At 43.3% G+C, this 25,442-nt stretch overlaps 1 protein-coding gene across 1 annotated transcript in view; it reads right to left on the bottom strand.

Annotated features, from left to right (window-relative positions):
- Positions 1-1,664: 1,664 nt before the first annotated feature.
- Positions 1,665-25,442, bottom strand: part of cadm3 (cell adhesion molecule 3) — a 74,933-nt gene continuing 51,155 nt past the window's right edge. The window contains exons 4-11 of the mRNA XM_070919298.1: positions 24,447-24,584; positions 14,469-14,639; positions 13,755-13,845; positions 7,761-7,933; positions 6,938-7,342; positions 6,480-6,500; positions 3,870-3,995; positions 1,665-1,783 (exon numbers count right to left, since the gene is read on the bottom strand). Of these exons, the coding sequence (XP_070775399.1) occupies positions 1,665-1,783; positions 3,870-3,995; positions 6,480-6,500; positions 6,938-7,342; positions 7,761-7,933; positions 13,755-13,845; positions 14,469-14,639; positions 24,447-24,584 (1,244 nt within the window). The remainder of the gene's footprint in view (positions 1,784-3,869; positions 3,996-6,479; positions 6,501-6,937; positions 7,343-7,760; positions 7,934-13,754; positions 13,846-14,468; positions 14,640-24,446; positions 24,585-25,442) is intronic.

Below are 25,442 nucleotides of genomic sequence, written 5' to 3'. Positions count from 1 at the left end.
GTGCCAGGTGGCCTCGCCAAGACAAGCAGTCTGCTGCAGGGAGAAAAATGTCGGAGTCGAGCTTTACGTTCAGCGGGGCATGATGGAAGGAAGACCACAGCGGAAGGCAGTGATACTCCAGGAAAACTCCCAACAAACACTTTGACACCTTTCGAAGCTGCGTTCGATCGAGGTTTTGCTACAGTTTAGTGTTTGGGAGCAGGGGGCCGACAAAGCCGGGAGAAAAATGTAAATAAACGAAGAGCATCACAACCTTGAGCCTCAAAATCAAAATACAATATCGGAAATTAGATGTATGGACTCCTGGACTGACAAACCGACAGACACCGTAAACTGTTAACACTGACAGTAACACACTGAGGAGAGAAAACATCTCAAAAGCCCCCCGCCCCCCCCCCCCCCCCACAAAAGGAATAAAAGAAAAAGGAAAAAAAAAAAAAAAAGAAGGAAAACGTTCCTCATACAAATATTTGCAGTTAAGGTTAGTTTTCATCGTCATTGTTGTTATTTTCATATTTTTTCCCCCAGATATTGATAGTTTTGACTCTGCATTTCCACGCATGTAATAAAAACAGGCAGGCTTTTTTTTAAGAGTATATAAGTTACTGTAATGCAGTAACAGACTGTATGAGATAAAGAGAGAAAGAGAAGAGGGACAGAAGAAGGAGAGAGAGAAGGTAGAAAGAGGACAGAGAGAGAGAGAGAGAGAGTGTATTTACAGCACACCAAACATTTTCTGTCAAGTAAAAAGAATGCTATATAATTCTATATATATATATATTTATATATGTATACTGGAGCCCCTCGGCTTGGTAGCGCAAGGTGGGAATGCTATTTTTGCATGAGTGTTGCATGTTGTGTGGTGCTGCGTTGTGGGAAATTCAACGGCTCGTACCAGGGTTTGTGAAGACGCAGGAAGAGGTTTGATGGCATAAAAAGATTAAACTGTGAGAGAGGGAGATTATGTTTGTCAGTCGTAATTTGCTTTGGATGGATTTCTCTGCCACTAGAATGTTTACGGAGGGATACTGCCTTGTTAGATGGAGAGAACGAGGACACAAACGTAAAAAGACAAGAGCTGGTTTGGGCTTAAATGTCGAGGAGACAGGTTGGCGTGTGTGTGTGTGAAGTATCAGCTCAGGATGCCAGGAATGTGAGTTACAATTTTGCTTTTTCGAGGCGTTGACAGTTAGAAAGAGGATACGATGCTCGTGTAAAAATGTGTTAATGTGCCATTCAGAAATACTTCAGACGTGTTAGTACGAGGCTCTCGTTTGTTAATCTGAGCATCTACGAGCATTCAAGTCTGTGTGAGAAGAGTTTCCCCCCAAAACTGACTCATGTATGTATGTGTGTGTGTGTGTGTGTGTGTGTGTGTGTGTGAGTGTGTAACTTCAGTTCGTCCGTATGTCAGTGCAAAATCACACTTCCCTGTATCAATTCAAAGAGGGTAGTACCAGTTGAAGCTCAACTCATCGCTTTATCCTGCCCACAGTTCTTTCTCTCCCTTCCCCTCCCATCATCCCTCCAACCGAGTGAAGAACTGAAGCGTCGTGAAAACAAATGGAGGTTTTTTTTTTTTCCCCCTTCACTCCTCTCCTCTCCTCTCCTCCACGTCCTCCATCGTGTCCTCCTCCACCTCCCTCCACCGCTCCGTCCTCTGTCTAGATGAAGTACTCCTTCTTGTCCTCTGCTCCGGAGTGGCCTCCCTCTGCGTTGATGATGGCCGTGTCTGCGTCTGGGGCGTCGTCCGAGCCCTTGGCCTCGTGGGTCAGATACGTGCCTGTGGACGGAGAGAGAGCGGAGAAACAGACACAGATGGGGGGGGGGGGGGGGGGGGGGGATAAATAAGATTGCTGAGGCAGTAAAACACTGGAACTGTAAAATGACGAAAGGCCAGCGGACAGAGGCTGTTATAAACAAGATGTTCCAAAATGATGTCTAAATGATCACTTCGGGTGCTTTTGGTAACTTTTGCTGCTTTGTTTTGCTTTTAATGTGGGTGAATTACGATGTAGTAAAGCTGTCTTTAGGTTATGAGCATGCTCGGAGACAAAGTCCTGAAAACACCTGATAAAACTGTTTTTTTTTTTATCTGGGTACCACACAGGATTTGTCTTTGGAGAGGTTTCATGTCGAGATTTCTTTGGTTATGATGGGTCAGAACTAAGGCAGAAAGTTCAATTCAAGTCAATTTCTTTTTTTTTTTTTTTTTGCCTGATTTCTCATGAGCATTAATATGGTCTGCAGGTCATAAGACAGCTTTAAGGTTAAAAACTTGGATAAACTTAGTTGAAAGTGAAAGTTTTTAGGCATCTAGGTTCTAACAACATTTCAACTTCAACTAGTGGGGACCTTTTTCCCAGTGATATAATATATGAGTACAATATAATTAAGAAACTGTTCACACAGAGATTATAGACGTCTAAATAGCTTTTTATTTTCAACCAAATGTAGCCCAGTTTTAACAAAGATGTCTAGATGTCTTTTGACCTCCAAATCACCAAATCAATACTTACAGGCCTCCATCGCGCCTTTGTCATCCAAGTAAAATCACGTTTTTTGATTATTTTCGTTATTCTACTGTTGATTCTCTCGCTAAGATCCAAAGAGCAACTTCACAACTCAACTCTATTTTCACTGTTTTTCCTCATAATGATCATATTTGCACATTTACGTCTTACTTTTAAAGTGAGCGTGAAAGTTCATTCTTGACCTTGGAAAAATCAGTTTGACAAAATAATCTTTACTCAAGATTCAGTTGTCGGGGTTATGATCTTCCCAAAATATGAACCCTGTTAGGACGTGACTGAATTTCCTTTAGTCAGCTCATGACAAGAGTTAAGATTATTTTGTCAACCTACTTTTAAAGTGATCAAACTTTGTTAAACAAAAGTGTAACTTTCTAGCCATTATACTGTAAGTGCACATGTTGTAGCTTCTGTGCTTCATTAGTGGGAACTATCTGCATTTCATGGCAGTGAAAAGACAGGGAATGACTAAGTTTGCATACACTACAGTAATTGCTCACTCCTCTGCCGGCCCGCAGACTCGTACACATGTAGTCACCAGACAGTGAGGAGCTTCACACTTTCACCCCCTGACCCCACTCTTATCTGCACACGTGCCTTAACCACCCAGAGGGAGTCACTAATGCAGCGACACGGACACGATCCCTCACAGACCTGGCATCTGTGAACACTGGCCACCAAGCGATTGTGTTCAATATTCTGGACCAGCTGGAGGCAACGGAGCCGGGAATTGAATCCAGCACACAGTGGTGGTGGTGGGCAAGTATTTATCAACTGTGCCACCTGGGCGGTGAAACGTGTCTTTAGTACCCTTTAAAGTTCACCTGTGGCCGGCTGGAGCTGAGACATTTGAATCTGTTTTGTTCTTGTTTGTTTATGTGAGACCTAAATAGGAGTGAAAAGAAAGAAAAAGTAACAGTATTTTGTGAGCAACAGAGTAACTGACTGACATCATCAGGAAGCAATTACGCCTCTACCACATCACTTCTTTAAATCCCATATGAAACCATATAATTGAAAACATTGCTGACGTCAGGAAATCTAATCTCCCAGGAAGACGCGTGAACCAAAATGTATTAAAAGGCAATGAATAAACATTCACTTATTGTCATTCATTCATTTTCCTACTCTGAATAAAATAAGTGAGGTTTATGCTCAGAATCCATATTTAGGTATAAGTACATTTGCATTTCTGTGTGTCCCTGCATTTGTATGCATATGCATGTTTGTACGTGTGAGATCCTGGTACGCATGTATCCACATTTATGCAAGTGTATCTCTATGTACGCTCATGCATGCATGCATGAGTGTGTCCACGTGTGGGTGTGAGCAGTTGACCTTTGTGTCTGATGAGGTATCTGCCGAGGACGATGAGGAGGCAGAGCAGGATGAAGACGATAACAGCCACAACCCCTCCGATCACGGCGTGGTCCACCCCCGAAGAGGTCGACATGGCTGTGGGGTCTTAAGAAGAGGGTGGTGGGATGGAGAAGAGAGGAGAGGAGGGGAGAAAGGGAGGTCATGTAGTAAAGATAAGAATATGGGGGTCAAAATGAGAGAGAGGGAAGAGGAGAATGGGTGAGAAAGAAAGAGACAGAGAGCAACAGAATATGAGGTAGAGAAGGTGAGGAACAAGGGGGGAGGGAAAGAGAGACAGAGATTGAGAGCAGAGAGGGAGGAGGGGGTGGCAGATGAATATTGGTGGAAACGGGAGACGGATGATGAAAGGCAGCAGAAATAGAGAAAGAGAGAGAGAGAATAATGGGGAGAGTGACAGAGAGAAGGCAGAAAGAAAAGAAAAGAACAGGGGAGTGGAGAAGACTTGTCAATATATAATACCCAGGCATAGCGGCAAACCTTCAGAAGACAAAGACGAGGATATGAAAAAAGCCAGGCGAAAGAAAAGGGGCCACCGCGTCACCCTCCATTAAAAATTGTTCGTGACTAACAATGCAACAGGATTGTGCAGCTTAACGACCAAGTCCCGATCACTTGTAAAGAACCTTGAGGGAGCACACGCTGTTGATGTCGGGTGAAATTCTTGCCCCTTCAGCTGTGGCAATTTCCATCTTTTCACTTCAACTGAAGGATTTTATGCTCTTCTGTGGACTGAGAAACTTTCAGTCCTGTAGAAGCCAAGGTTGAATTCCAAACTGGGGAATGCAGGCAACTGCACCAGGGCCCCAGACCCCCAGAGTCCCAGATTTAGTTTTTGTAATAATTTGATAAAATACAAATTTAAAATGATATTTGCTGTTAATATACTGTAAAAGCACATTCAGTTAAAAATGTATTTTTTAAATGATATTTTAGATGAACTTTAAACGCATACAGACATTCATACATGTATCATCACTTAATCAGTATATAGTACAATAGATAGATAGCATAGAAGTACGATAAAATACATTTAATAATAATATAATAAGTTGTGGTATCATATAAATATGCTTTGGAAAAACGTACTGTGATTATCATTATATTAGAAGAACCTAGAAATGTATTCTCAATATACTTTTACACTGGTAAATATACGTTATTTACTAAAAGTATGCTTTAATTATGGAAAAATATACTAATTTTTCAATTGGGGAAGTTCGTGGATAAAGTTTACAATTCATGGCGGTCAAGCTGAAAACAAGACCTCTTTTCCTCGGCTTTCCTTGAGATGCAAGTGTTCCACCCAACAGCAGAGATTTGATATTTTTCCCCCCCGGTTCGCCTCGCTTCAGCCACTTCAGCTACTTGCCCCTCAGAGAAGAAAGCAATCTACGCGGACATAATTTGACACTTCATTTATTTCGCCTGGCTTTTCAGACCAGATCAAACACTGGGTGTCAATTTGAAAGTCACTCAGATAGGCACAACTTCGAAAAGCAGCACTTCTCTACCGAAAAGCGTTAAAAAAAAAGACTAAAAAACAGATAATGGAGGAGAAAGGGAGTTGGAGGGAGAGACTGGCTGGCACTTTGTGAATGTTTGAGGGGTCAAGGATTCAACCAGTCAGAGGAAGAAACAGCTAGCTTATACATCCAATCAGAGAACAGGAATGAGAGAGAGAGGCACAGCAACAGCCACTGAAATTGAAGAGGGGAAAACTGAAATTGAAGAGGGAAAGAAGGACATTATAACCAACGGGGAAACCACATGAAGAAGAAAAAGTCACATTTCAGCCAGTTAGAGAAGTGAAGGGCCATGACAACAGCCAACCAGAGGCCAGCCGTAGACAGAGAACAGGGAGAGAGGGGGAGTCGGGGTGGTGGGGAGGGGAGGCTCTGAGCACCAGTCAGAATGACACACACACACACACACAAAGTCGAACACACACTCCGGCTGGCCGGCGTGGAGGTGAGAGGGGCATGCTGACGAGGCGAGACTAAGAATGAGCCCATAAATCCTGCTGTCAGCATCAAAGGAAAGCAGACAAGACCCAAGAACACCTCGAAGCCTGACCCCCCCCCCCCCAGCACTCACACACACACACACACACACACACACACACAGAAAAACACACATACACACACATATAGAAACACACACAGAGGAAGTGGAACACTGTGTAAATGACTTGTACCACTTAAGAGGTCATGCTTGTGTGTGTGTGTGTGTGTGTGTGTGTCTTTGTGAGATAGATGTGAGTGCCTGGTGTGAAAATGTGTGTTGCATGTGTGTGTGTGTGTGTGTGTGTGTGTGAGCTTGTGTTTTGAGCCTGTCAGTGCATGTATGGAGCAACAACAAAGCATTACGTGGGCAGGACTATGAAATATTCATCCCTCCGCTTTCAAAGTTCAAAGTGTCCCCCAGATCAGGTTTTTTGGCACAGACAGACAAAAACAGAAAGAACTACAGACAGTCAGACCTACAGACGGACAGACAGACAGCCGGGTGGACGAAAAAGTTAGAACGACAGAAAGTCAGAACGACAGGTGACTGGTGGAAAAGTTATACCTGCACTGTTGTCTGCAGCATCTTCTCAAGTGGATGAGTAGATGGATTGATGGATGTTTAGATTGATGGATGAATGGATGGATGGAGGGATGGTTGTTAGATAAATGGAGGAGTGTGTGTTGGGGGGTTTGGGGTTATTAACAGGAAGAAAGAGGAAACAAGAAAAGAAAAACATCAAACAGCTGTGACACGGCCACATGAATGCCATTTCTTTTCCTTCATTGTGTTTCTTCAAGTCTGCTCTGGCTGTCAGCTTTGAGTATGTGTTTGTGTTTGCATGTAAAACAAACTCCCAGTGTCTTTGACTGCTCCACAATACAAGCACAGTTTGTGTGTTGAGGAAAAAAATAGCAAAGTAGTAACTTGAATGGTGTTTGTTTTTCCGCTCCATTACTAAGCTTCTCGAATCTTTTTTGTTTGCAAGTGTGTGTGCAAGTGTGTAACTCAGATGGTTTTACCTGTGAAAGTGTATACTCCATTCAGCTGGACGGAAACTGAGGGAGTAAGGGAGGAGGCGGGAGAGGAGTAGGACGGAGTGGCGGGGGAAGGAGCGATGCTTGCGGAGGAGGAAGGAGAGAATTCCAGGTCGGGGAAGAGGGCGTTGGAGAGGGTGGTGGTGGAGAATTTAGAGATGGTGGTAGACGCGTCAGCCGTGGAGGGGGTGGGAGAAGGGGGAGAGTCGGGGGAGGAAGTGGAGGTGAGTTCAGGGGGAGTGGAGGAGGAAGAGTAAATGGGATCAGAGCCGGAGCCAGAGTAGACGTCAGGAGTAGGGGTGGATGCGAGGGAGGAGGAGGAGGGAGGGAAAGATGGATAGGTTGCAGAGCCAAGGGAGGGGGTGTCCAGGGAGTCTGGGTCCGTGGGATCTTGGGAAGAGGAGGAGGAGGAGGAGGAGGAGTGGGAACGAACAAGCAAAGCGCAAAAATGGCCATGGATCGAACGAACGAGACACATAAAAGCGAAGGGAAAGAAGCGCAAGAACGAGCGAAAGCGGTTGGATGGTAAGCGGTGGCGGTGGTGGTTATGGTGGCGCGGTTGGATGAGAAAAAAACAAAACAAAACCACAAACAAAAACAGGAGGAAAGAAACGAAAGAAAATCAGAAGAGAAAAAAGATGGAAGTACAAGCAAAAGCCACAACAAACGACAGAAATAAAAAAACGTGATGAAGAAACGTAAAAGAAGAAGACATCCCAACTCTTTCTCTACATCAGTCCCCCTCTTTCCCACCACACGTCCCTCTTTCTGACTCATATTCTTTCTTTCTTTTTGCTTTTCTTGTTACCTTGCACCTGGAGTATGTACTCCCCCTGGCTGATTCCGATGCCGTTGTCAACGTGGCAGAGGTAGACACCGTTGTCTGATTTGTTGAGCATCTCGAAGCGCAAGAAAGCACCGTCGACTTTGGCCAGTGGGGGGAGCTCTCCATCCTTCTTCTCCCACATGTAGGAGGCGGGCCTGAGACAGGAGGGAGGAAGAGAGACACCGAAAGAATGAGAGTCCTGACTTGAACTGTACATGCTCTGCACATTTTGCGAAAAAAAAAGAAAGAAAAAAAAGTAGAGTAGAATCAAAAGAGGGCCGAAGTGATGAGTGGAGAAGGGAGCTGTGACAAGCGCTGCAGGAGAAAGAAAAAAGATGAAATGATCAAGGGTGAAGTAGAGATGGAAAGGATAGGAGAAGAAATGGTTGGAGGAGAGGTGAGGCTGGAAGGAATGAAGATGGAAAAAGAAAAGATAAAAGCAGGAGAGGAGAGCAAGTGAGAATAAATAAGAGAAAGAGATGGATGATACAGTAAGAAAATAAAGAAGGGAGTGAAGGAAAAGGAGAGAATGAACGGCGGACAGAGGGAGAGGGGTGAGAGCTGTTGCAGCAGACATGAAAAGTGGAAAAAAAGGAATGATGAAGAAGTTGATGGAAAGAAGGACAGGATGAGGAGGAGTGCCGAGGCTTGAAGAAGAAAAGAAATGAAAAGAGGTGGAGGGAGAAGAAGACAACTGAACAAAGATCAGCATTTCAAATCAGCCTGCGCTTAAAAAATCCATTCTGCATAACAGATTGTGTATGAGAGAGATAGCGAGACGTGCCTTGATAAAAGAATCAATTATGTAAATGTGCGAGTCCTTAAGCGCTGTACAGTAATTACAATGACGGGGAGTCTGAATTGGGAACAGACCTGAATGGGTTGGTCTGATTAATCGCTCTTCGAAATGTGAAAAAACCCTCAGCGACACCTAAAGGTGCAATCCGTAAATTCATGATGGAGGCCGGGTGGCTATTTGTGGTTGTACAGTAACAGGCAGGAGCAATGCACCTCTTACTCCAAGCTCCTTCAGACCAAGACTTTAAAATCTAGTTGAGTGTTTCTTCAGCTCTAGCTGTTGTTGCTGCTGGGCGAAACTGACTGAAAGCCAATGAGGAGCATCTCGTCTGCTCCCTTGACACCTGCTGCTGAGCAAACACTTGGGAGAGACTGCGGGCTCAAAGTTTTGAATATGTGTCATTTTAGCAATATAAATCCTAACAATGCTAAAAAAAAAAGAGCTCTGGTGCTCAGTCAGCTGTCCTGAGGCAAATAAAAAATGGATATTCAACCATAGAGTATTTAAAACAAGCGTGTCCTGACCATGTTTGGCTACATCGTCTGGTTACCTGCAATAAAATGTAATCAGCTGTTGTATTACGCTGCCTCCAAATGCTAGATAATATGCAATTAACTGAACAATTAACTTCACATTTACAGGCTGTAACTCGCGTAGTGTTATTAGACATAATGCTCAAAAGTCAATCTCTGTTATACAGCAGGTAGTTTAAGTGCAGAAAGCTGATTGGTCGGACCATGCTGATAATTCCCATGATGCATGTCTAAAATCTGTGTTTTATTCTCGGCTATGAGCTCTGCTTAGGTGGAAACTTTTCAATTAGCATGCATGCATTAGTAAACACCGCACAAAAGTCATGATACGCTTGAAGACATTCTTTATTGCAATTATGGGTACTTTGGCGCTGCATTTTCCTCCCTCTCGCATCTCGAATCATTATCACGGTAAAGAATGAGCTATTGGGTGTTTTTGCTAAATTATTACAAGAAGATTTGCTAAATTATGTTAATGTATAAAATCTCTGACATTCAACACTTGGTCTCAAAAGTATCATGTGTTCAGTATTTTAGGGATTATTAAAGGATAAGTCTGGCGTCGATTCATATTGTTCCTATTAAGATCAACAACTGTTCAGTCCTTCCTGACCTCCCTTCTCTGTCTGTGGCACTGCTTCCTACAGAAGATGGACATATTTAAAAGCTGATCTAATCACTATGTTTATATAAACAATGCATGAAATGACTGATCACTTGACTAATCACTGTGCGGTTCCCCTCAGATGCACAGAGTTTTCCAGCTTTTCTCATTGTTTCGTTGTGTTACGGCCCACTGCTTAACTGTTTTGATTCAGTCAGCTCTCATCAGCATAGTTTCAAGACCCATCAGGCAGCTGTTTGCAGCTAAAACGCTCTGATCAATCCACTGTCACTCCCCACCCAGCACCACACGGCAGACAGACAAAGTCAGCTGCTAGCTGGTGAAGAAAGCCAGATATTTCCCTCTGGAGCAAGCGGAGACCAAAACAAAGCTAAGAGGAGAGTGAATATTGGTCTTACACAGACGACGACTCGAAATGAATGCTAATGTCGCTCTGTGTGGAAATAAGCCACCATTTGCTAAGTTGATCACCATAACAACTTTATATAAAGTGATGAAATGTTTTGTTTTATTGTAGGTTTAAAGACGGGTCCCAAATATTTAGCTTGATTTACACAAGACAAGACAACTCAAACAGGAGTAAAGAGTGCATTTGCTGGGGACTATTTTGAGCTGTGGATTAATACAACTTTGGTGCACTATTGAGTATCTCCAGCAGCAGGACAGCGTTTGTAGATTTGAGTGCACTGATGTGACTCCTTGATGAGTTTTTAGTAGTTCTCTGACAACAATAGATATAGATATAGAATAAACTATATCAGACTTTAGCTACACAGACAATACTTGTAGAGTAGAATCAATTAATTGTTGGTTTTGGTCTTTTTAATGGGTTTTGTGAACAACCTCTTCACCAAGGCCTATGGACTTCATTAACTCTGCTATCCCCGACAATTCATGAATTGTAATGTAAAGGTGCTATATAAATGCAAGCTATTATTATTATTATTATTATTATTATTATTATTAAGAACAAGAGAAATATACTGTGGAGCGTGGTCGCCCTTATCCTTTTCCAGGTTACAGATTACTGTAATCCTGTTACATGTCACCTGCTGTTTTCTAACCGTGGCCGTGACCTTGCACACATAAGGAAGCTCGCACGCAATAGGTCAAAGTTATGCAAGGCGTTTTAGCTCTAAATGTGTTAAGTGAACAGTCTTGGGGAGGTCGACTTACTTCAAGCTCTGAAATGTGATGCAATTGCGAGCAGTCCTGGGCCGTGCTGATTGAATTGATGGAAAATAAAATAGAATGTACAGCATGAATTCCTTTCTCTTCTATTAGAAAGCTCCTGCCGCCGGGCGTCAAGGAAACACAGTATAGAATTTGATACGGTGAGATATTCTTTTGAACCTGACAGGATGTGACCACGGAGAGAGAGAGAGAGAGAAGAGTGTGTATCATGGAATGGGGTGTGACGTTCATTGAGTTTGATTGGGGAGGGCAGCAGCACGAGGGGAGGAGAGGGACCTGAGAGGCTGGGTGTGTCGGAGGAAAGGTGTCGTCGCGGTGATTGGGTTTTGACTGACAGCTGCGGGGGCAACCTGTATCTGATTTGATTGGACACTTGCTCATCCACAAGCAGCGGTGCACGTAGCTGAGCACGCCCCCCCCCTCTCGCACACACACACACACACACACACACACACACACTGGCTTTCTCTTGTTTGCTCTCCATCTCTCTGTCTTAGTCATTCGCTGCTTGTCACCAAATCTTTCTGTCTCCTCTCCGCCCACGCTTTTCTTCACTTCCCTCTACCTCTCCCTCTCCTGTCGGTTTGTTTTCCTTCTCTCTCTGCCTCTCCTTCCCTAGTCATTTTTTTTGCCTCGATGACAGTTTCTCTCTTCTCTTCTTCTATAGCCTCATTGTTTTTTTTTTTATACATACACAGCCTCCGCCACTCAGCGTATGCTTTTATCTAAAACCTCTCTGTGTGTGAGTTAAGAACATTTTTAGGATGGGTGATCCCAGTGGGAGCTGAACCCTGGACCCTTGCACTGTCAGGGCCATTTTGAACTATTTATTACCACAGAGCAAGACTGTTTCTTATACAGAACATACATCATTTAATGGATGCTTTCATCCACAGTGTCTAATTGTATCACAAATAAATAGATTTCTCGTAGAGGTGGTCCCCGTGGGAATTGAACCCCTGACCCCTGGCACACGTGGCACGCCTTGCTTTTCTCCCGTCTATAATTTATCGCCTCCCTTGCTGCCTGAAAAAGAACGTACATGCGATGACAGTCACCTCCTCCTTCCCCGCCCCCTATCTGTTCCACCTGCCAATCAAACTAAACGACTAGTCTTATTCCTAGCCACTCCTGTGATGCGCTGACAGGGGGGGGGGGGGAGAGGGGAGAAGGGAGGGCGGGGGGGGAGCAGAGTGGGAGGAAGAGGAGGAGGGATGGGGAGTTTAGAGGGAAAAGGTGTGAAGAGAGATAGAGGAGAGTTATAGGAAAGGACGGGGAGAGGAGGAGGGCAAGGAGGCGTCGTGACAAGATGGAGAGGAGCGAACGAGCCCTGAGTGACACGGCGGCGGAGAGATGATGGAGGGTGGGCAAGGTGGGGAGGAGGAGGAGGGGAGGAGAGTGGATCGATAGGGCTGGTTGGCTAGAGGTTCATCTATAATGCAGAAAGGCCAGGGGAAAGAGTGTATTTGTGTGGGCAGGATTTAAGAGGGGGGTTGCAGTTTGTTTGTGTGTCTGTGAGTATCAGAAACATTGTGTTCACACTGTATCAGTGAACGTGCGAGAGCTTGTACAAGCAGGTGTTTTCGCTAACTGCGCCCATGTGTGCGTTTATGTACGTGTCATGCTTGAACAAGGGACTACTAGCAAGAGAAGGTGTCAGAAATTTAACATGTTAAAATGTAATTGCTTACAAGTGTGTTTCTGCGTGTGTGTGCAGGCTGTCAGCGCTGCTACCTGCACATGTAGCCTGTAGGTGTGTGTGTGTGTTTTGTGACAGTGCACCTGCTGTGTAATTTGACACTTTTTCAGTGACTAAACTTTGGTGTGTTTACATGTGTGTCTGCTTCTTTATTTGCTGATCTATTGAGATTTGAATGAAAGCTCTGAGAGGAGCAAGGACAGCAGCACCCAACCTGACCTGTTTATTAGAGCCTTGGCTTCCATCAGTCCATGCTTTAGTAAAGGAAAAACAGGCCCTATGTTAGAGGAAGCCTTGGCTTGATATCAATGATAATGTATTGGGTTATGTACTCAGATTTACTAGACATAAGAATAATATTAAGAACTGGCACCTGGTTCGAATCAAGGAGGTGATAGATTACATCAGTACTGGCAGAGAAGAGATCATAAAAAGCCTACGAGCACTATAAGACAGATAGTATATAAATCCTGAATTAACTGCCCATCCGAAACTGTCCTCACCAGAAAAACAGCAGCATCAGTCATGTTCAAACACTAAAAAAAATATTTGTTTTCAATGATCAGCGACCTGTTGTGATCCCACGAAGCAGCATGATGTTACAGCATCTCAAAAAGTGTCTGACCTTGACGCCACAGAGGCCTCTCGCAGAAAAAATGTCACGTGAGTGGTTTTAGAAAGGCCTTTTCAGACACTTTGCTTTAGTTCAGCTATGAGGATTTGTTGGTAAAAAACAGAAACAGTAAACCCTTTTGAGAATTACATTCTCAAGTTTCCGCCTGTCATCATACAGATACAGAACTTACCACATGTCTTCTAAGTTACAAGACTCAAATGATCTTAATTCTCTCCTTGTTGGCACAGACAAGAAAGCCATGTTGTTCAGGGATTTTACCAACAAATTCATAATGCATGAAGGATAATGTTTGGAAGTTGCATGTGTTGAAATAAATAAATTACATATGGTGAAAATGAAGTTGGTAGGTGAACACGTGTGTATGTGTGATGACGTGTGATGTCTAGACTGTGTTTAAATCAGTGAAAGTGTGTGTGTGTGTGTGTGTGTGTGTGTGTATAAAGGCATACAGGCAGGTGTGTGAATGAGACGTGTGTGTGTGTGTCTTACTCTGGGTTGCCGTTGCCCAAACACTGAAGATGAAACTTCTCCCCCTCTCTAGGCAGATCGCTCTCAGGCTCGATCTGCACGTTAGGGGAATCTGTAAGTGGAAGACAAACACACACACACACACACACACACACACACACAGACACAGAGTATAGTTACATAACACAGGACTCACAACCGTACAGACATGCACACAGCTCCGATAGTCTCATTCAGCCACCGTCTCCATCTACTCCCATCTGCATCCTGTAGGCGTCACCGTCTCTCTGCCTCCCACAATGACATAACCCCTTACACAACGCCATCACTTTCCCTCGGCGATGCAGTACCTCCGCCTCGCCCACAGGGTGGCAGCACCGGCACAACTCAGACGTGCCTCCTGGTTTATAGTTTCATTTTAGACGATAACCAGCTCTTCTTATCCACAGTGACTCAACTCTGGGCAAGTGCACCAGCAGAGGAAGGTTAAATTCCTGCGTGGTCATTATTACGGGTAGCTAATGTGAAATTATCGGAGCAGAGATCAAACTGCGAAAGGGGGTAAATGTGCCCATACTGCATACTAATAAAAGAGAAGAGCAAGGCAGCGATAAAAAACAGAGCAGTTTGAGGTTTTGCATTTCCCTCTCACACCTGTCTGTCCTCTACTCTCCCTCTCTCTCCCCCCCAGCATCCTCTGCATCTCCTCTCCTCCCCATTTCCCAGTAGACTCACACAACACCCGCAGAGCCTGCTCGCTCCTCTTGTCCCCCGGGGCGAGAGAGGGATGGTCGACGGCGCAGGTGATGAGGGCGTTGTCGTCACTGCGGCTCACCTCCAGGGTGAGCTCGCTGCTCACGTTGTATGTGGGATCGTCTGGAACGGACTCCACCACGTCTGGACGTCCTGAGGTGAAGAGGGACCAGAAGGGGAGGGGACAGTCAGATGGAAGGCGCCTGCATCTTAACCAGAAACTAGTACAACACAGATACACGTGAACTAAGGCACCGATGAAGGTTATTTTATTGTAATTAGGATGTGGTGGTTTCATGTTATAGAACTGTATAGAAGTGCAATGACCCCCATTTGTTCCCATTAAGTGAAAAATGCCTTTCCTGTGCAGTTACCTTGTGCCCCTGGGTGTTTAGTTCTGCTATCTATCACTATATGCCACATGCGGTATGTCTAACAATGCATTTCCCCACATTTTTAGAACAATATCGCACCTTTTCTCTCCCTAAAAGGATTTTTCTGCTGACTCATTCGGTGATGTATACAAATATTTCATCCAATAAAATGTGATCCCAGATTTAAGGACGACCTGCGGGTCTATCTTTGTCCTCAAGGAAAGTAGGACTAGCAGCGGTAACGTGTATTTCTCTCAGTTTGCCAAAAATATGTTCAGTGTAGAAACAATTAGTGAATTACTGGATCAACACAAAATGAATCAACAACACTTTTTTATAATTGATTCAATTCAATCAAGCTAAACTGCCAAATATTCGCTGCTTCCTGCTTCTCAAATGTGTGGATTTGCTACATTTCTATTTTATGTCATTGTACATTGAATATCTTGAGGTTTTTGGACGGTTGTCAGAAAGAAATAAGCAATTTGAAGAACATCTTGGCCTCTGGTACATTATGACGGGCATTTTCCTTTATTTTCTGACATCTTCTGATGAATCAATGATGAAAATAACCGTTAGTTGCAGCCCTAAATTTGTTCTGTTTTCCAAAGCGTTGTGAAATTAATTTACTCACTTCTAAAAAGGTATAAATAACAACTCCAGATTGTGACAGTCTTACATCCTGCCCGTATGAGGAAACGTAAAGAAAGTAAAAATTCCATTTCCCTTCAGCACCCAGAGCTGCCGTAATGTAACATCAGTAAACTGCACACAGCGCGTTCATGCTTACTAACCAGGCCAGTCTGTGATGTTTCATGCTGAAGGACACCAAAGGGACAAGAGAGGCTAAAGATCTAATGTTGCAAAGTCCAGATTTCTTTGGACTCACTTGCCCGCCGTTGCCGAGGAGACCGCTCGCATTTCAACTGATGTAATCCATGTGAGGATGGCGAGGCAAGAACAGAGCTTTATTCTGGCAAATAAAGAGAATCTACAGCATCTTAACTGCAATCTGTTGCAGCCATATTTTGTTATTTAGAGTGATAAAACAGGTCTGTTTTATGGTATAAGTTTTAGGTTAATATGCACAGATTTTCAAATAGACACTTTTCCATTTGCTGCTGTTTCCCTTTCCTTCCTTTTTATTTTATTTTTTTTACATTTCTGGCAGCAGCCACAGCAGTCTGTGCCGAATAAAAAGAGGAAGAAGAAGAAGAAGAAGAACTAGGCAGGTGCAAGTGGGTCTGAGCAGCAGCAGCAGCAGCAGCTGCACAAGAGTGAGACAAAGTATGAAAGCATAAACACAGTGGAGACTGTCATCCGGAGATCACACTGTATTGTAAGAAAAAATATCAAACTGGGTGGTCAGACCGTGAAAGTGGTTGGTGAATCTTGGAAAGTGGACCGGAACCTTATCACTTTCTCCTGCATGGACTGACTGACACACACACACACACACACACACACACACACACACACACACACACACACACACACACACGCATGCACACACAAGCATGGGCACATGTAGGTCAAGCTCATGAATAACATATACACAGAGACAGAGATAGTGGTAAGGGAGCAGATTGGAAAACACGCACTTTTCCCTCTGTCTCACTCTCTCTCAAACACACAGATATTACAGACTCCTCCTCCTCCTCCTCCTCCTCCCTCTCCCCCTCCAGAGAACTCTTCAAATACCACTGAATCTAATGACATCTCTCTTTTTATTACCATAACCAGTCCTCTGACCCGCAGAGAAAATTAGTTTACTTTCCAGGTGCATTTCAATAATCGTACGCCACTCAGAGGAGTCGTTTCGTCACTATCTCTCTCTCTCTCTCTCTCTCTCTCTCTCTCTCTCCCTCTCTCCCCCGGCACACACAAATACAGACAGTATATAGCCTTTATTAAAGACCATGGATCTCCAAAAACCAGACCTGGGAATGAAGAAATCCGGGTTTGTTTACTCACTGACTCTTGTGTACAGTATTTGCGAAATCATACAATTGAGTTTTAATAAGTTTTTCAGGCCCAAGGGGTCATGGAACTGATTCATTAAGGAAAAAATAAGATGCAGTCCGTTTAAGTGTTTTTTTTTTTTCCCAAGACAGCGGTGATGCACATTTCCTCATAATTCACATTTCCTCAGTTCATTATTACATAATCAGGGTAGATTTGCACGTCAGCTGCTGCAAGCGGAGCAACAAGCAAATGAGACTGGAAAGCAGTAACAGGTTGTTGCTGATGCTTGTCCAGGTTTTTGAGATATTAATCTTTTATATTTCTGTCTCCGCCCATACACAACGGAGTGGAATTAAATTTCGATTATGGTGCACACAGCAGTGAAAAATGAATTTGAAAAAAATTAACTCTCTCCAGAAACAGGGTCCTCAAACATTTCTTTGTTAGAAAGTATCTTCCAATGAAAACTCTTCCCTGTGTGTTTTGTGGATCATCCAGAGTAACCAGGAGGTTGTTTTTGGAAACAGAAGTTGCTGTTGAATTTTTCAAAATGTTATTTTCAATGTAGCGAGCACCAACAACAAAATTATATTTGAATGGAGGCAGAAATTTGGAGACATCTCAAAACCTGGACAAATAAACTGAAAACTATCTGCAAGGCTAGGCTCCACTAGATGTGGGAATAGTGGGAATGAGTCATTTGGATTAACTGACCCTTTAACAGCTATAATAATTTTTATCCTAACAATGTCTTAAAGGAACGGGATTATTCACAGTGATGAAGCAACAGAGAATTACCGCCTGACTCCACAGGTCTCCTCAGCTCTACAGAGGTCTTCAGTGTCTTTCAGCTGATTGTTTTCATTTTCAGGCCCAAGACCTTACTGTTTTATTTCACTCTCAGCACTCTCTGCAGCAGACAGTACACTGCCTATCCAACACCAAATGGCTGACAGACACACTTAGCAACTAGCCGGTGAACATAGTGGAGCATTAAGCAGCTAGATTTTTTACCTCAGGAGTTAGTGGAGACCAAAACAGGGCTGAAAGAGAGTGAGCTGGACTTAACTTCATCAGGGGGCCACAAACACGACTCTAAGTGAATGATAATGCCGCCTTGTATCTGCTGGATAGTTAATTAACTGCTCCCAAGTGTTTAAAGCAAAATATGAACGTTGTACACTCAAGCTATTGAACAAGCCGGGTCTCTACAAGTACAACTAGACAGTAGAACGGGCCACAGCAGAAAGTATGATGTAGAGCTAAAAATAAAGGTGTGAAAAATGATGCCTGTTCAGTCTTAAACATTTTTAACACAATCTGGTAAAAAAAAATAAAAAAAATAAAAAATACGATTTTGTTTTTGATGTGTATTTAGTTTTATGTAAACCTGTTTGTGTTAAACAAGAGAAGGCCACACCTCGCCCACAAACACACCGCTTCACTCTACGTCCTCAAGTCATCATGTACGGTCAATTCATAGTATCAATATATGAATTCATCGCCTTATCACGTGATTCATTACTATTACAAACAGTTACAACAGTTCACAAAAATACCAAATCATTACAAAAACATTTCACAGCGTCAAAGTTATGTTTTTAATGACTTGTAAATCATTAAAGATAAATATCAATATTCAATTAGTGGAAGTGTGTGCGGCATTCTGCGTCATTAATATTTAAACTACTCCAGCACCTGCTAAAAAATTAAAGAGATGCCCGTACTTTCTTATTAAAACTCCTATTTCTCAAATAAAAAGGTGGGCAGTTGGCACATCCTTGAGACCAACTTCCCCCAAAGTGGTGCTGCGATGCAGATGAGGTGTTGTTGCAGCTGATGCTTCAACCCTCGAGCGTACAGTTCTCCATAAAATAATCATATTAGGAGAATCAAACAACCGGATGCAGCAATTACTGCGTCCAGCATGTTCGGGCCACTAAGGCCGGAGAAGTGTGCTTGTGACCATAGGTTCTGGATTAGAGGCGAAACAATGAGTCAATTAATCGATTAGTGGATGGAACCAAAATCATTTAGTCTAATGAGATGTAAAATGTTGTTTTTATAATCAAAAAAATAAATGTGCCAGTAAGAGGAGACAGCTTCATGTGTTTTTAATGCAGATTGAACTGTGTGGCATCTTGTGAGACATGAAAACAAATAAAGCAGTTTAGACTATTTCAGTTCGTAACACCACCTGAGATAATATATATATATATATATATATTTAATCCAAATGTAGTAAATACTAATAAGATATTAATTACAGTAAAACTGTTTGCAGTCTTTGCTAACGCCATTTTATCCACAACAATTTCTATTATCAATTTATCATTTAAAGACATTTATCAAGTAAAAATCATTAGCTTCAAAAGTTTAAGCAGGTCTTCTCTCTTTCATATTACTGTTGTCAGACAAAGTAATCAAACCGAAGACCTTTTAAAATGTTACATTTTACTGCTTGTCTTGAATATCTTTGTGTTTTGGACTGTTGGTCAGACAATAAAAAGTCATAAAAAGTTGCCTTTTTCATTATATTTTGACATTTTACAGACAAAGACTACTAATAATGACAGTAAACATCAGTTGCTGCAAAAATAACATGAAAAAGGCCAGTTGGACCACCGTGGGAAGACATGAATGAGTGAATAAAACCTTAATATCCAACAAGTTTGCCAACTGAACAAGGCGCTTGACCCCCACCTACTCCAGTGAAGCTGCTCAGTCGCCGACAGTAGAAGACTGGTTCTACTTGGCATCTCCGCGGTGTGAAAATGTGTAACTGTGAATAGACAGTAACGCATGGCTTAACACTACCCTGCATGCTCAGCAAAAGCCCTGCTTCCCTGGATAAGGGGAAGGTTTTGAAATAATCAAAACAGTCATCACTTTTAAGCTTAAATCGGATTACGGCCGGTGAAAGCGCTCAAGTCTGATTTGAGAATTCATATGAGGTCATCTAATTTGTAAAGAGATTTAATTAGTCCTGATGCTGGATTACCCAGTGAGCGTAGCTGCCGGGACACAGTTTGGTTCTGTCTTACTATCTCCTGTGCCGAAGGTGACCGAGTACATTTAGTGCTTTTACTTTACCACACTGTACTTTTTACTTCACTACATTTATTCTGTAGTTACTTGTTACTTTATAGATTAAGATTTTAAATGCAACAGACGTGTGCAGCTAAAATGTGACTCATTGTTATGAATGAATATTTCTCCACTTACGACCACCTACAACATGAAATTCTACTCAAGTATAAAGCACACAGACTATGTGAGAACCGTTTCTTCTGCTAACACTTCATTTTCTAAATCGTCTCTGTCTTACATCATTTTTATACCTCAAAGCTTCTTCGTGGCATTCACGAAGCTGCAGAAGACAGGCTCTATATAATATATACATAACAGTAAAGTCATCTCAGAGGAACCATTGTGGAAAATGAGTACTTTTTTGAAATTGCAGAGTCTGTACTTTTTTGATACAAATTGAAATGCAGGACTTTTACTTGTAAAGAGGGTTTTTTACATCATGTTGCTGCCGTCTTAAGGGTCCGAACACTTCTTCCACCACCTTATGTTTCTCTAATGTCTCTTCCTGCCTCGTCTCTTACATTATGTTGCTCCATACGGACACACGCCCATGTACCCTTCGCCATCCGCTCCACGTCCTGCATTATGACAATTTGGGCCGGTATTCAGCCGGTATGGCCTTAAGTGCCACCATAAATCCCCATTATCCCCAATCCAATACATCGATGTCACTAAATGATCCATAGCCCTTTCACACAGTACAACTAATACAGTCTTCAAAGCTCTTAGCCTTTCATTCTTCTCAATTACCACTCCCTTTCCCGCACTCTCTTGCTCTCCGCCCCCCCCCCCCCCACCCCACCCATCTAAATCCTCTTTCCGGATTTCTCTCTCCATTTCGTCAGCCTTCCCTCCTTTTTCTCCCCTCTCTCCTGTTGCACTATCCAGTCCCCTCGTCTTTAAAACTGGTCCCCCTCGCTTCATCCTCTGCCCCAAGTCTGCGCTCCCACTCAGCCGCGAAGCCGCCTCGCGTCTCCTCCTTCTTTGGTTTTCTTAATTCCCCTTCTGCTCTCTCTTTCTCCTTCAGTCTCTCTCTTCCGTCGGCTCTTTGCAACTTCCACCACTCACTCAGTATCCTCGCATCCGCACCATCTATTTTCACACACACACATGCACACACACACACACACACACACACACACACTCCCGCTCTTTCACTCCCTCTCTGTTCTCTGTTTTCTCAGCAGCCCCTCACTGTCACTTTTGTGACACAAGGCGTCTCTCTCTCTCTCTCTCTCTCTCTCACACACTCTCTACATCTGTGTCGCCCTCATTCCCTTCCCTCTCTCTCTCTCTCCCTCTCTCTCTCTCTCTCTCTCCTTCTTTGCTTTTACTGTCAGTGAAGCTGTCACAGAAACAGTGGTGAGCAGCAGTCTAAGGGCTCATCTTTCCAACATTCACACACACACACCCTGCAAACTACAACTGCATGAATGAGAAGCTGTAATAATAGCACGCTGACCCATGGTGCTTTTCCACTATCTAGCCGGAGATGAGTACTGTGTGACAGTGAGTGTGTGTGTGTGTGATTATCATCTGTCCATTACTGAAGGAGTGAGCGTGTGTGTGTGTGTGTCTTAGAGTGTGTTGTTGCAGCAATGACTGATTGGCGTTGTGTGGTGTCAGGACGGCTGGGCGAAGCCTCGAACACACCATCACTCACATCGAGTTGATCTCCTTCAAATCTCTCTGTGTCTCTATTTTTCTCCTTTTTTTTTTTTTTTTGTAAAAGGGACGGTTTTGCCCAAATTGCAAAACAGAACGAATGTCCCCGTTACTTTGGATGCAACCCTGATGCCAGACAAGACCGTTGATTCAGCAAAACCCTGGATTACGTCCACTGACTGTGTTTTTTTAACACTCAATGCCAACGTTTTTTAAATGATTTATTTATGCAATATCTTTGCATGGCAATGAGAAAGATCACTAATGTCCACTAATCTTATAAATGGTGTTTAGTTTACTATCCATGAGGAGAACTAATCGGCCTGTGAGTTGTATAATGTCTTCTGTGGCTCTTATAAGGCAAGTCTGAAAAAATAACCCTCATGATGTTATCAATTTAGGCTTAGAGGCGCTTTCAAGTTGCATTATGGGAAATGTGTGATTTCAGTGTTTTTGGAGATTGACCCATATTAGGGACTACAAGTCAGGACCTTTTTATTATTTAAATCTGTCTCTTGTGAGTCTCTTAACTTTATGGATGTGCAATTCAAATTTGCTGGAGTACCCCTTGAAGGTACGGTTCAGGTTAGGCAACTACAACTCTTCGTTTAGGAAAGGGACAGATTGCGGTTACAGTGGGAAAAAAGCAAACATTAATTGCAGGTCTGTGACAGGATACAAACTCTGGTGTACCGCATAAAAGTCAGATGTGCTGCATGCCCATCCAGCTCCCATACCTGCACAACTCTACTTTCCATCCTGCCACATAAAGGGCACACCACTCTCTGGAATGGCACTGAATGTACTGGCACTGGATGTGCATGATGTAAATCATGAAGAGCAGATATGTCCAATATAAACATCATTCCTGGATATAGGACTATTTCTTCATAGTTCCTATGAAAAGTGTCCACAGTGAGGTCTGTGGATTATCCAGAGTAATCAAAACATTGTTTCTGGAAGGACACTTTGCTGTGGATTTTTTTTTAATGAAACTTTTCAATGCTGTGAGCACCACAAATTACATTCACCTCCATTATATTGGATCGGCGGTAGAAATCTCAAGGGACTAATATCTCAGAACCTGAACAAATAACACCAAAACTATCTGCGTGTCTGGATACCATTACAGCAAAGAGGAAAAATACATCCTTCTGTATTTTGGGTCAGCTGACCCTTTAAATAAAAATCCAATCTCCCTTAAAAACAAAACAATCTCTAGACTCCTCTTTCCCTCCGTCTCCTGTTTTTAGTTCGACTGTAACAAAAAGACCAGATAATCTGTCCTCAGGCAGGAAGCTTTCTCCTTCCTCCCTCTCTTTGTAGCTTCAGTCCATTCTTTTGATTCATTTCAATCCATAATTGTAGCAAACACTAACACTGCCAAGGTATCAGGACACAACGGGCATTTTTGCATGACAAAGCCTGAGTGTAGCATTTTCATATCAATAAGTCATTATCATATTATATCATCATATCATATTAGTATAATTACTGCAGACAAGACGATCGCAAAGGAGATCAACCAGTCTGAACACGTCAGTTTCCACACAGTAGATTTGGCGGGACATCTGCTGCAGAGCTGAGCAAATAGATAGAGGGCGCTGTTCTTCCTGTGCAAACACAGCTTAAAGCTTATAGAGTTTCTGGTGACGGCAGATGGTGGAAGGAGCGAAAGGGCGACAGAAACAACACTTCCAACATGTTTGTTCTGCTCGGTAAAGCAAAACAGAAAACCTTTGACTGATGAAGCAACACGAAGCAGGGAGGTTTACGGGAAACATGGTCGTAATTTGGAGAAACGCTACCACTGCCAATACCACTGGTGTGAGTCAGAGACTGCCAATCGTCTCCTTGATTTTCAGCTTATCTGTAAGAAGAAAGCCAGTTAATTTGTCCTCTGATGACATCCTCGCTGTGCTCTCTCTGCCTCTCTCTTTCTCTTCCCTGCTCATTTCTGCCGTTTATCTGTAACAAAAGAGCAGTCAGTCTGACCTCATGCAAAGCTCTCTCTATCTCCGTTTCTCTGTTCGATCTCATCCCTTCATCCTCTCCTCCGCCCTGCCTTTTATTGCTGGATTCTTTCGTTATCCCCGGCTAGATCCGACCCACGCTATCTCTCGCTCTCTGTTGTGTCACTCCCAGTTGCAGATATGTTGCAGCTTAACGGATGACACACACACACAGTTCCTGGATAAATGCATGGACACACATTTACAGGATCGGGACATGAAGGAATGATGGGAAAGAAAGGCCCAAACACAGACACAAACACACTCACAGCAGGTTTCTGCACACACACGCTCACGCAAGCAGCATGCTCTCGCACTTGCACACACACATATGCAGGCACAGGTTTAGGACACCGAGAGAGACAGCAGGCAACGTGGCAAGGACACAAAACACACAGAGCATGAACACACACACACACACACACACACAATCAAAAACACACACAAATGCTCATACGTGAGGCATATGCGCACAAATTCACACGCTTTCACCATACACACTGAGTACTGCAGGATCACACAAACACTTACTGTAAGCCCACAGAGAAACACACACGTGTGAACACAAGCACAAACCACATCCTTGCATTCCTACAGAATATCGTTGCAGCTACACACTCACACACACTGTCCGACACACATACACGTAACCACACCCATACGCTTCCTCACCACACAAACAGATCCAGCATGAGTACAAGCCAGAGTACAACAACAGACACGTACAACACACACTTTCTGACCCCGCAACACACACACACACACACACACACACACACACACACACACACACACACACACACACACACACACACACACACACACACACACACACACACACCTGTATCTCTCACCTTCCAGCTCCTGGTCTCCTCGGTACCAGCGCAGCCTGGCAGGGGGTTTGCTGCCAGTGCTGGTGCAGGTCAGGGTGACTTTGCCCCCCTCCGACACTGGATTCTCAAAGCCCAAGATCTGAGGTTTACCGGGCACACCTAGAGAGAGAGAGAGAGAGAGACAGAAAGAGTTACAGAGTTAGCAAGAGAGAGAGACAGAAAACTTTTATGCTGCAGGGCTCACCTTGTAGCCAGAAAAGGCAAAAGAGGTCAGGGCCAATGGCTGGGCTTCTGTCAAGTACTGCACATTTTTTGCAAAGTTGTTGCGTATCGAATCGGGGGGGAAAATGAATACCGACAGCAAAATTTGATACGGCATCCTCAATATCACAGACAAGCTTGAATTTATTTGGTCAATTCTGAAAGCTCTGATGGAAACCAGCTCGGAGGAAAATAATGACGCAGGCTTGCAATGATTTACACCAAAAAATGGCTCAGAGTCATTATACAGCAGCTCAAAGGTCTGTAAAGCTCCTGTTCACGCTGACTTTCCAGGAGCATCAAACCTACTGTCTCCACATCAGTGTCCGTCAGGGCGGACGCACACACAATATGTTCTGCTGACAAACGCCCACTGTGTAAATAATGACTATTGTGTAGCTTAATGTTGTCACAGCGCCGCAAAACCTTTTAGGGAGGAGGTCAAGTTGTGAGTTGAACACTAGAGAGCGCTGTTTGAAGCCTGTTTCCTGCCAAAAATCAAGTGTTTCCCTAACTGTAACCAAGTAGTTTTTGTGCCTAAACATAACCACACCTTAGCCATAGTGGTGGCAGATCAGAAACCAGTGAATCATTTCGGCAATGTTCATTTTGAAGGCTTTGAAAAAAAGATGACGACAGTGGCACCAGATCAAAAACTCTCTCATCGGCTGTTGACTTATTTTGTCATTGAGTTTAGAGGATGTGTTAGACAATAAAGAACAACAAATTGCAACGTATTCTTGTAAAAATGGAAAT

The sequence above is a fragment of the Enoplosus armatus genome, chromosome 14, assembly GCF_043641665.1.
Source record: "Enoplosus armatus isolate fEnoArm2 chromosome 14, fEnoArm2.hap1, whole genome shotgun sequence".
In the NCBI taxonomy this organism is placed as follows: domain Eukaryota; kingdom Metazoa; phylum Chordata; class Actinopteri; order Centrarchiformes; family Enoplosidae; genus Enoplosus; species Enoplosus armatus.
The sequence above is the reverse complement of the archived record's forward strand: the minus strand, read 5'-3'. Positions and strand labels throughout refer to the sequence as shown.